The 11,897-nt window shown below is 40.1% G+C and overlaps 1 protein-coding gene across 1 annotated transcript; it reads left to right on the top strand.

The window, feature by feature from the left end:
• Nucleotides 1–6,308: 6,308 nt before the first annotated feature.
• LOC142620319 (uncharacterized) lies at nucleotides 6,309–7,121 on the top strand. The gene is made up of 2 exons (XM_075793723.1): nucleotides 6,309–6,641; nucleotides 6,852–7,121. Exons 1-2 carry the CDS (start codon nucleotides 6,309–6,311, stop codon nucleotides 7,119–7,121), a joined length of 603 nt encoding a protein of 200 aa, XP_075649838.1.
• Nucleotides 7,122–11,897: the final 4,776 nt, after the last annotated feature.

Genomic DNA, 11,897 nt, shown 5'->3' with positions numbered 1-11,897 from the left:
AGAAAAGAACACGCGTGCCAATAACAGAGCTCGGGACACGAAGGACAGCATAGCGCCAGCTGTAATGGTTTGGTTCACTGAAAAACGAGCTTCTAACCTTTTTTTTTTTTTTTTTTTAGGATGGGAACCGTACAAAGTGCACGTACTCCGTAAATAACAGTATTGAGCAGTGATCAGTCCCATCACATTATAGGTTGCACCCTTTCCGTACCTAACTTATCTTTTTTTTTTTTTTTTATTCAATGCCCAATTAACAAACTTCGCCTCTCACGGGCCCTTTATTTATTTATTCATTTATTTATTTTAATATTATTTAATAAAGTGCCAATATATAGACAAAATTGATTGAATGATGTTATCTTTTTATTTTATTTTTTTAGCGTGAATGTATTTTTAATTTTTATATTTTGACTTTTTTTTTTGGTTTCTACATTTTTTTTTTATTTTTTTTATTTTTTAGTTTCTAAACGAATTAACACGTGATATTTAAATTCTTACCATCATCTAATTAATAGAAAAAATTGATGTGGCTGACAGCATATTAAAACAATAATTAAAAATTTTATTTTGGTATTTAAAAATGCCACATCAGCATCTAAATTTTAAAAAAATTTATTCATTAATTTTAACTAAAAAACAAACAAAATTTTTACATTTTTTAGTTTTAAAGATTGAATATCTGTTCACCCAAAAAAATAAATAAAAAATATTCACAAAGCATAAGAACTTGTTCTTCAATATTTTTCTTAAATCCAAACAAAAAATAAACAAACAAAAATTTTACTTATAATTATTATTGTTATTATTGATGGGGTATGATAAAATATAACTCTAACATCGTCCATGGAGGTCGTCCAGTCTAAGACCAGGAAAGCAAAGGTTGTAAAAACCTCGTCCATAAAAACCTCATCCATGCAGGAAAAAGCTTGGACAAGCTTCGCATGGTCAAGTTTGACAAAACCGCACCGTCTTGTCCAAGGGAACCATCAACCTCGTCCTGAAGAAGGTCGTCCATAAAGGAACAACCTTCCTTGGAAGCGAGGTGCGCTCGACAAGAGGACCCCTGGACGAGCCCTTGACACTTATGAAAATTCTTGAGTGTGTACTATAACTCCTTATCACACGCATAACTTCCAGTAACCGTTATGTGAGAAAAATGTAACTCTTAAACAGTTATGGAAGTTATCCCTGAACCCTCACACCTCCTCAAATCCAGAGGAGGTTACAAGTTTAATAACTGTTTCTAGGACACTATATAAACGCTCATTCAGACCAAATAAATGTATGTTTTTACATTTCCTGAAAAGTTGGAACTCTAAAATTATAGAGAGAAAATTAACTTCACCATCGGAGGGTTCTTGGCCAGCAACCCCGGTCACCTTTGATCATTGTTCTTTCTTTTTCTGACCATCAAGACAACAAGTAGGCCTTTCAAATCCGAAGCATCCAGCCTACTGATTTTCTTCGCATCATCAATTATTATTATTATTATTATTACTACTACTTTCATTTTTTTTAAGAACATAAGAACTTGTTCTTCAATGTTCTTCTTAAATCTAAGAAATAAACCCATCAACGACATCAAACTCAGAATCAAAGAACAAACCCAAAATAAAAGAACATGAACATCAAACCTACAAGGGAAACAAAGCATGAACATCACCAAATCAAAGAGCATGAACAGGAGCAAACACGGGAAAACCCACACGAAACCACACCTAAACCAAACCATCCAAAGAATAGAAACCCAGCAAAGCACCTAACTCATCCACTCCCAAACTAAACCATAATCAAAGAAATTTTGAATACCACAACAAGTTAATAACTTAAAAAACAAAAAGAAATTTCAAAATGCGAAATTCCTAGCAAACGCCAAAGCCAAATCTCCAGCAAACCCCAAACCCCAAATGTCAAGAAAATGATCACCGATCAGACCAACAACACTAAACCCTGCAATCCCAACCAACGAACCCAGTCAAACCCATCACCCACCAACATCTCTTTCTCTAAACCCAGATCCGATCAAACCCAGTCAAACCCACCAACGATCACCAATGAAAGTCGAAGAGAAAGCCCAAATCCCAGCAAACCCAGTCGAACCCAGCACCCACCATCTCTTTCTCTAAACCCAGATCCAAAGAGAAAGTCGAAAGAGAGATAGAGATAGAGATTTTGATCTGAGAGAGAGAGAGAGAGAGAGAGAGAGAGAGAGAGAGAGCTTTAGATGAAAGAGAGCTTCATTTAAGACGAGAGAGAGCTTTAGTGAGTTGAATCTAGTGGATGAGCAATGACCAAAATGTATTTGGTCATATTCGTTGATGTGAATATTTTTAATTTATTTTTTTGGGTGAACAGATATTCAATCTTTAAAACTAAAAAAAAAAAGCAAAAATTGTGTTTGTTTTTTAGTTAAAATTAATAAATTAATTTTTTTAAATTTAGATGCTGATATGGCATTTTTTAATGCCAAATTAGATTTTTTAATTATCATTTTTATGTGCCGTCAGCCACGTCAGTTTTTTCTGTTAGTTGGGTGATGGTAACGACTTAAATGTCACGTGTTAATTGGTTTAGGAACTAAAAGTGGTAAAATGAAAATATAGGGACCAAAATGTAGGGACTAAAAGTGCATTTACGCCTATTTTTTTTTGGAATGAAACATTTTATAAGTTTAATGCATGAATAATGGATAATAAGGTAATGTTAATTACGAGTCTATATTGTTTAGCAAAAATAATTAAAATACTAGTCTATAAAAAAATAAATAGTATATTATTAAATTGCTATGCATGTAGTGAATTGTCAATAGTAAGTGTCAATTTTTAAGAAATTGAAGACCCCTCTCTACTGCCTACCCCAAAAAACTCCAAGAGTTGCATGTGATAATAACATGTATCACGATTTTTAATTTTTTTTGTTATTTTAACTTTTGTTAAATCTGGTTACATTCTTTAAGCACTCTCAATTGTCTCGTTTCTCTGTTAGTACTCTGGTGTTAATTTGTGTTTGGTTAGAGGTATTTTAGGAATGATGAGGAAGGAAATGTACGGGCGCCTCACTCCAAGCCCACTTAAAGGCCCAGGGTTGTAATAACACGTATGAAAGGCTCGTACCAATCACATTTAAAGACATTTACGAGGTGACCGGCAGGCACAAAGACGTGCCCCCTCCGATGAATACGCCATCCGAGCAAGTTGAGCTCGGAATGCACAACACCACTTAGGGGATGCCCTGCCGAGCGTAGAGTCTACTAGCGAAGCAGGTTCTGAGGCCACCGTTACCTTCTCCCACCCATCACCAAATATCCACTTAAATGAGATGGTATTGGACCTCCACTCCATTGCCTAGGGAGTGCCCCTGCCGAGCGACAGGTTCAGCGGTGGAACTAGTTCCAATGCCACTTCCTGCCACTCACAATTGAGACTCCACTTAGGAGACACGATATTGGACCTCTCCTTCCACCCACTAAGAGAATGGTCGTGACCATCCCACTAACTCTGGCTATAAATAGGCAAGGAAGCTTCAGTAAGAAGGGTTGGACAATTGGAAGAGGGGAGATTGGAGTAAGAGATCACATTGGGAGAAGAGGGAGAGCGATTGGGATAACAAGGGAAACAAGGGACGCCGTGTTTGCCGAGCATAGCATCACCCGTGGTAGGAAATCCAAAAACCCACCATACAAATAGATTGTGAGCCCAAATACCCCTCAGGCCCAATAGACGTATTAGGGGCACACACAGAAAATATGAAAGAAAACGCTATATTTTTTTTGTTTGGTGGGAGAGAAAATAGTGGGAAAAAAATGTGGTTGGGGAAGGTTTTCTCTCCAAGTCCACAAATCAATTTCTCTCCAAAATGGTGAGAAAATTTGAGAGAGACAAAATGTTAATGTAAGGATAAAAGGCCCAGGAGGTATGTTGGGCCGTGGGCCTTCTCCGAGGACACTTAGTGGTCCGAGGACATATAGATAATAGGGAAGATGTGAAAGTTAGAATGCCACGAACAAATTATAGCTGCGAGGGTTATAGAAAATAGTCCGAGGAGGAATGCCTCCTCGGCTAAGCAAAGCAGAGGTAAGAATGATTAGTCTACCCTTAAGGGCAACACTTTGAAGGGTTCTCCTAGTAAGGATAAACATCAGGGAAACGTAAGACACAGGGAAGCTAAGAAATATTTAAGGGAAAGCTGCTACCACCGCATTGAATGTTCTGCAGCTAACCCCCTGGCCGCATTAATGTGGAGGTGATGCTTGAACAGTGGTAAGCAGCCTTACAGCTTCTACCAAATATTTCAGGAAGGTGCTGATGAGGCAAGTATCAAAGCCAGCAATCTGATCTGCAAGTGGAAGACTAAGATGAAGTGAGGAAGGGGAATATAAAGAAAGAGATCCCTATCACAAGTGGATCAGGAGAGAATCTGTAGAAAAACCATTGTACACTAAAGAACTATGATTATGTTTAAGTCTAACAGAAATATATATATAAGAACTACTATCCACGAACCTTGCCGAGGAGGATTTTCTTTGTATAAACCTGTTTATTTACGCTTTCAAGTATCATAGAACCTACTGTGATTACGGTCTAACTCATTAGATTTCAGTTGCTAGCCCACCCTCTACAAATTCATAGTTTTGGGCTTTTTGGGCCTGAGTCCATTTCTGGGCTTTGAATTCCAACCTTGCCTTTACAATTGGCACCGTATGTGGGAACACTTATGCTTTAGTGAGAACGGCATTGAGTCATGGTGAGATCAAGGCCAAACCGGGTGGAGTCCGTTAGGTTCTAGCGTCAGGATTAGTTTCTCAACCTTGAGTAAATGGGGGACCGGGAAGTTAGTTTCCATACCACACACACTGGTAGGAGCGAGTCCAGGAGTGGAAGCCACATCTCTCATGAGTCAACTACCGGAAGCATGCAACTGGAAATTGATCATTTAAGACGAAGGTTACTTCAAGAGCAGCGTAGAGGAACTCCTTCAAGTTCTAACCATTCTTGATGATGATGACCATAGCTACCGGCATAGGTCAAGGACTCCTCCTAGTGAATCTTTCTCCTATGATGAGGAGTATCTTGATAGGAGGGGGAGGAGAAGTTCGTCACGTAAAAACTTGGGCAACAATGCCATAAGTAGGGCTCTGAATCAAATCTCCAATTCATCATTTACCCGGAGAATTGAAGGAGGGAGGCTTCCTCGGTGGTTTACTCAGCCAATGTTTACCATATACAATGGTAGGACACAACCTATGGAGCAAGTAAGTCATTTCAACCAAAGAATGGTTGTTCATTCTAAGAACGAGACTCTAATGGGCAAGGTTTTTCCATCCAGTTTAGGGCCTGTGGCAATGAGGTGGTTTAATGGCCTGAAGGAGGGATCTATTCTCTCATTTAAGGAGCTTACAAGGGCTTTTGATCCTCAGTTTGTAACTTGTAGTAGGGTTCCTTAGCCTTTGGACTCCTTGCTGTCTATGGCCATGCAAGAGGGAGAAACCTTAAAGACGTACTTTGGTCAATACTGTGAGATGTTTAATGAAATTGATGGAGATTTTGATGACGTAGTTGTGAGAACGTTTAAGGTCGGCCTGCCTGCCGAGCATGGGTTAAGGAAATCGTTGACAGGGAAGCCAGTTAGTAATGTACGTTAGCTCATGGATTACATTGATAAGTATAAGCGGGTCAAGGAGGACCAACAACTGGATAAAGGCAAGGCTAAGGTGGTCCATCAGGTTAGAAGGGACTTCAGTTCGGACAAGTACAACAATAATCGTCATTGGAGGGATTTTCCTGGGTAGTATGGGGCTGTTACTACTTAGGTGGTTAACATGGTATTCCAGAACTAGTGCATCAAATTTTAGAGAAAATTAAGAATGAACCATATTTTTAATAACCAAACAAGATGGAAGGAGATCCCGCAAGGCTCAATCAAAGCCTCCATTGCCAATACCACCAAGAGCGATGGCAAACTACGGAGGACTGTAGAACCTTAGGGAATCACCTGGAGTAGTTGGTCCGGGGTGGTAAGTTAAAACATTTTTTATATCACCCCAATGGGTAGATGAGTCAGTCAAGCATAGGATCACACAGAGATGCTTCTTCGAAGCCACCTTTGGGCACAGTCAATGTCATTCTTGCCGCCCCAAGAAGGATTGGTTTTCACCCCTCTAGGGTGTTATCTACAATTCAACCAACCCCGGGGAACTTCTCCCCTGAGCCAAAAGAAGTAGGGTGGAAGTCCGACCAGCTCTGAGTTTCTCTAATGAGGACAAGGTTGGTACCTTGCAGCCACATGACGATGCATAGGTGGTAACCCTCATGATAGGGGGATATGATGTGAAGCGAGTGTTGGTTGTTCAAGGTAGTAGGGCAGAGATCATGTACCTAGATTTGTATAAAGGGCTAAAGCTGAAACCAGATGATTTGACTAGTTATGATTCACCCCTGGTGGGTTTTGATGGGAAGGTAGTTATACCGAAAGGCCAAATCAAATTACTAGTCCAAGCAAGGTCAGAGATAGCAGAGGTGAACTTCATTGTAGTGGACGCTTACTCTCCTTACACTGCCATTGTGGCAAGACCCTGGCTACTTGCCATGGGAGTTGTCTCTTTTTCTTTACACTTGAAAGTGAAATATCCATCTAGTGATCAGGTTGGAGAATTGATTGGGAGACAGTCTGTGGCTAGACAGTGTTTAGTCTTTACTATTAGACATTAAGCCGAAGGAGGGTCCTCAGAATCTGTCGAGCGAGATTTGTAGTAATCAAAGAAGTCAGTGTTATCTGATAGTGTGATAGGCGAGGTAGAGTACGAGAAGCTAGAAAAAGTTATTATTGGTAATGATAAAAAGAAGTACTTCTAGGTCAGAGCTCAACTGCCTCCTCAAGAGAAGGAAAAGTTGATAATGTTTTTTAGGAAAAATATTGATGTGTTTGCGTGGAACTTTTACGAGGCTCCTGGAGTGGATCCGAGCTCCATTTGTCATCATCTGAATGTCAACCCAACCGTCATACTAAAGAAGCAACCACTTTGGCGTTCATCTAAAGAGCATTCTGAGGCTGTCAAAGAGGAGGTGATCAAGCTTAAGCAAATGGTGACTATTAAGGAGGTTTTTTTTCTTTATCCTGAATGATTGGCTAATACAATGGTAGTGAAGAAGAAGAGTGAAATATGGCGAGTATGTGAAGACTTTATAGATTTGAACAAAACTTGTCCCAAAGACCCCTTTCCCATGCCTCGTATAGATCAATTGGTAGATACCACTGTAGGGCATCCTCAGATGAGCTTTTTGGATGTTTTTTAAGGGTATCATCAAATACCCTTGGCTTTGGATGATTAAGAGAAAATAAATTTTGTCACTTTTACTGGAAATTATCATTGCAAAGTGATGCCCTTTAGTTTGAAGAACGCAGGATCCACCTATCAGAGGATGATGACCAGGATGTTTGAGCCACAATTGAGAAAAAATATTGAGATCTATATAGATAATATGGTGGTAAAGAGCAAGTTGGAATCCGAGCACATTGGTGACCTCGAAACATTTTTGGAATATTGAGGAAACACAAGCTGCACCTTAATGCTTCTAAATGCTCTTTTGGTGTTGGTTCGGGAAAGTTCTTAGGATACATGGTCACTCATCATGGAATCGAGGTCAATCCTGATCAGATTAGTGCCATCAATAGTTTACAGCCTTCTCGGAATCTTAAGGAGATCTAGAGATTAATGGGGATGACTGCTGCTTTGAACCGATTTATCCCTAGGTCGGCAGATAGATGCAGACCCTTCTTTCAATTGTTGAATAAGTGGAAAGGGTTTGAGTGGACTGAGAAGTGCGCCCTAGCCTTCCAACAATTGAAGGAGTACCTTTCTCGGCCACCCATCATGTCCAGGCCCGAGAAGGATGAGGTCCTGTTCGCTTACATTGCCATGGCTCCCCATGCAGTTAGCTTGGTTTTGATACGAGTTGATGATGGGGTACAGATGCCGATTTATTATGTGAGCAAATCCTTGCATGAAGCAGAGGTTCAGTACCTACCATTAGAGAAGGCCATATTAGTAGTAGTACATGCAACACTTAAACTTCCACATTACTTCCAAGCTCACACGGTAGTAGTATTAACTCAACTTCATCTCCAGTCCCTACTTCAGAGAGTTGATTACACAGGGAGGATTGCTAAATGGGGTATAATTCTAGGGGCCTTTGATATCAAGTATATGCCTTGCACCTCTGTTAAGAGCCAGGTCCTTGTAGATCTGGTGGTCGAGTTCGCTGAATCTCCCTTGGGAGAAGAAGGAGGTGAATAATAGAATATGGATGAAAGATCAGTTGGAGTGATCTCTTTTAAAAAAAACCTCTATCTTGAAGGGTGTATGTTGATAGTGCTGCTAATCAAAGAGGATTCGGAGTGGGGCTAGTTATTGTATCTCCCGAGTGGATCATTATTAAGTAATCCTTGAGATTAGTTTCTCGGCCACGAATAACGAGGCTGAGTATGAGGCTTTGTTAGTGGGGATAACTATGGTTTGAAAGATGGAAGGAAAGGTGTTAGAGGTGTTTTCAAACTCAAGGCCAGTTGTTGGGCAGGTAGAGGGTGAACTAAAAGCCAGAGATCCAAGGATGCAAGAGTACTTGAGTCAGGTCAGATATTTACAGTCGAGTTTTGAGTCTTTCACTTTACAGAAAATCCCTAGAAGCAAGAATACGCATGTTGATTCTCTGGCCACACTAGCAACCTCCTCGACCTAGAGTTTATCTCGGGTCATCCTGATTGAAGATTTGTGTAAACCTGTTGAGGTGAGGAAAGACGTGGTGCAGGTTCATCAGATTATAATGGGACCTAGTTGAATGGATCCCATTGTTATGTTTCTGAAGGATGACATCTTGCCCAAGGAGAAAGGGGAAGCTGATAAAGTGCGAAGAAAAACTTCTCGTTTTTGGTTGTTCAAGGGCCAAAAGTTGTACAAATGCTCTTTCTTTGGACCGTACTTGTTGTGTATATATCCTGAGGCAGTAGAGCTCCTCCTAGAAGAGCTACATGAAGGGATTTGTGGGAGTCACACAAATGGATCTTTATCTCACAGGGCCCTCACTCGAGGATATTGGTAGTCAGGTATGCAAAAGTAAGTACAAAAGTATGTGAAGAAGTGTGACCAATGCCAAAGATTTTCTCCAAACATTCATCAGCCTGGGGGTGTCCTTAATCCTCTTTCTAGTCCCTGGCCCTTTGCTTAATGAGGTTTGGATATGGTTGGTCCTTTCCCTAAAGTAGCTGGTAATAGGAAGTGACTCTTGGTTGGCACTGATTACCAAATAGGTTGAAGCTGAACCCCTAGCAAACATCAGAGATGTGGATGCTAAGAGATTTATACGGAAAAATATTGTTACTCGATTTGGGATTCCTCACACCTTCATCTTGGACAATGGGCTTCAGTTTGATAGCAAAACTTTCTGGAGGTATTATTGCGAAATGGGTATTAAGAACAAATATTTGACGTCGGCTTATCCCCAGGGGGACCAGACAGGCTGAAGCAATTAACAAAGTCATAGTGAATGAGCTCAAAATGAGGTTGGATGATGCCAAGGGCAAATGGGTGAAATAGCTACTCCATGTTCTTTGGACATATAGAACTACCCCTTGTAGGTCCACGGGTGTGACTCTTTTCTCCCTGACTTATGGGGCTAAAGCTGTAATTCCTCTAGAGACTAGGTTCCCAACTCTGAGGACAAGTTTATTCATCCCAAGCAGTAATGAAGGGTTACTAGAAAAAAGCTTGGATCTAATTGAAGAGCGAAGAGAAAATGTCATGGTTCAGTTGACATATTATCAACAAAAGCTTAAGCAAGGGTATGACTCAAATGTGAAGTTAAGACCACTGGCCCCTGGAGATTTGGTATTGCGGAAGGTTTTGGGCACTGTAAAGAATCCAGCGTGGGGGAAGTTAAGGCCCAATTGGGAAGGGTCGTATCGTATCACTTCAATTGCTAGTATAGGGGCGTATTTCTTAGAGGATTTAGATGAAAAAATTGTACCACGTCCTTAGAATGTAAATAACCTACGAAGGTACTAATATTAATAAAGGCATTCCTGCCATGTTTTACTTATGACATTATTTCTTGTTCTTATCATTTGCCTGAGTATTAAACAGAACATTGGTCATGCTTGGCTCCTCGGACTACATACCTTGGGTAAATTAATACTTCTTATCATTTGCTTGAGTATTAAACAGAACATTGGTCATGCGTGGCTCCTCAGACCACATACCTTGGGTAAATTAATACTTCTTATCATTTGCCTGAGTATTAAACAGAACCTTAGTCATGCTTGGATTCTCGGACCATATACCTTAGATAAATTAATACTTCCTACTATTCATCTAAGTGTTAAACAGAACTTTGGTTATGTTTGGTTCCTCGGATCACCCACCTTGGGTAAATTAGCACTACCCAACATTTTATTAGGTGTTAAACAGAACCTCGGCCGTGTTAGGTTCCTTCAACCATATGCCTCAAGGTACGTTAATAACCAGTTTGGCTATTTTGGATAACTACAATCATCATTGTGGTAATCCATGGGAAGGGAATGCTTGAATATTATTTGAAGCATTTGAAAGTATATCCATGAATAACTCATAAGTTAATCATCATCTATAGAGGTATCGCTCAAAAGAGGGTTGCACAGAGTTCTGTATGGGAGGGTGCTCCACCACCCTCTAAGACTGATAAAATATCCAGTGGTATGCAGGATTCATTAAGTTAATTGTGCCTAAGGTGTATCTTTCAAAAAAAATAGTGTATCTCATTAATATCATGAACTTGGATGGCTTGGCTAGACCTATTATATTTATACAGACAACTGAATTAAGTTATATTTTGTTTGTATGTTGATTAAAGGTGAATGGTACACCTTTTTAAATTAAAGTCACTCATTGTTGAAAAAAATGTGGACTTAGAGGTAGAAAATGATGTTATCTCTTACATAAATAATTGCTCAAGCTAGATATGTAAACATATATTACTTCAGATGCTGTTATCCTTTATTCTTATGCCAATTAAACATAAAGTAGAGCATAAAAAATGGCAGAACATGCATAAAACATACATAATGAAGCTTTATAACTGACATTGGATTGAACCTTGCGAAAGGCAAAACGATTACAAGAAACAAAAGTTTAAGTTACAAGTTATAAAAAAAAAAAAAAAAAAAAAAAAAAAACAACAACAACAACAACAACAACAAAAAACTAAAAACTAAGCCTAGGAAACTCTAGTCCAAGTCCTACTTAATCTTCAAAGGGGGATTAACCTTGCTTATGCCTTTGGTGGGTTTGGGTGCTTCAGCAGCTGTAGAAGCTGGACCTTTGCCTTTAGGATCTTCCTTGGTAGGAAGGGGGATTGCAGCCAGAACTATCTCCATATCGTGAGAGGCAAGTCCACCCTTAGAACCATCCTTAGGCGCAGGCAGGGGTTTGGTAGTTTCAGTTTCAGTAACCACCCCCTTAGAAGTCCCTTTTTCTTCCTCGACGGCTATGACCAGTTCCACATCCTCGACATAGATGGTTGAAGGAGGAGGAGCTTGGGTCTGGGTATCATTGGCCTCATCTGATTTTTTAGAAACAGGATCAGCTTTGGAATCCGTGGAGGTGGGAGAGCTTAACACACGAATTGCTAGGAGGTAGTAAAAATTTCTGCTCTCCTGAGGGTAAAAGAGGCCTCAACCCCAGCTTGGTCAAGGACCTCATTCCACACTTGGAGGCAGTAAGCCCTATATACCCCCGTGACCTCAGCCTTAAGGGCTTCCTCGGTCTCAGTAATCCCCACCTTGTAGCCGTCCTGCTCGGCTTAGTCCTTAGCCTTCTAGACCTCTATCAGCTTCTTCTTCACATTTAGGATCTGCTCTTTGGCTGTGGA

The sequence above is a fragment of the Castanea sativa genome, chromosome 1, assembly GCF_040712315.1.
Source record: "Castanea sativa cultivar Marrone di Chiusa Pesio chromosome 1, ASM4071231v1".
Taxonomy (NCBI): domain Eukaryota; kingdom Viridiplantae; phylum Streptophyta; class Magnoliopsida; order Fagales; family Fagaceae; genus Castanea; species Castanea sativa.
This window is presented reverse-complemented; position numbering and strand designations above follow the sequence as displayed.

What these genes read in the sequence shown, in the direction of transcription:
- LOC142620319 (XM_075793723.1), top strand. Translation starts at nt 6,309, where the DNA reads ATGATAGGGGGATATGATGTGAAGCGAGTGTTGGTTGTTCAAGGTAGT. An exon ending in AATATCCATCTAGTGATCAG is followed by an intron (nt 6,642 to 6,851) that starts GTTGGAGAATTG and finishes AAGTACTTCTAG; the next exon opens with GTCAGAGCTCAACTGCCTCC.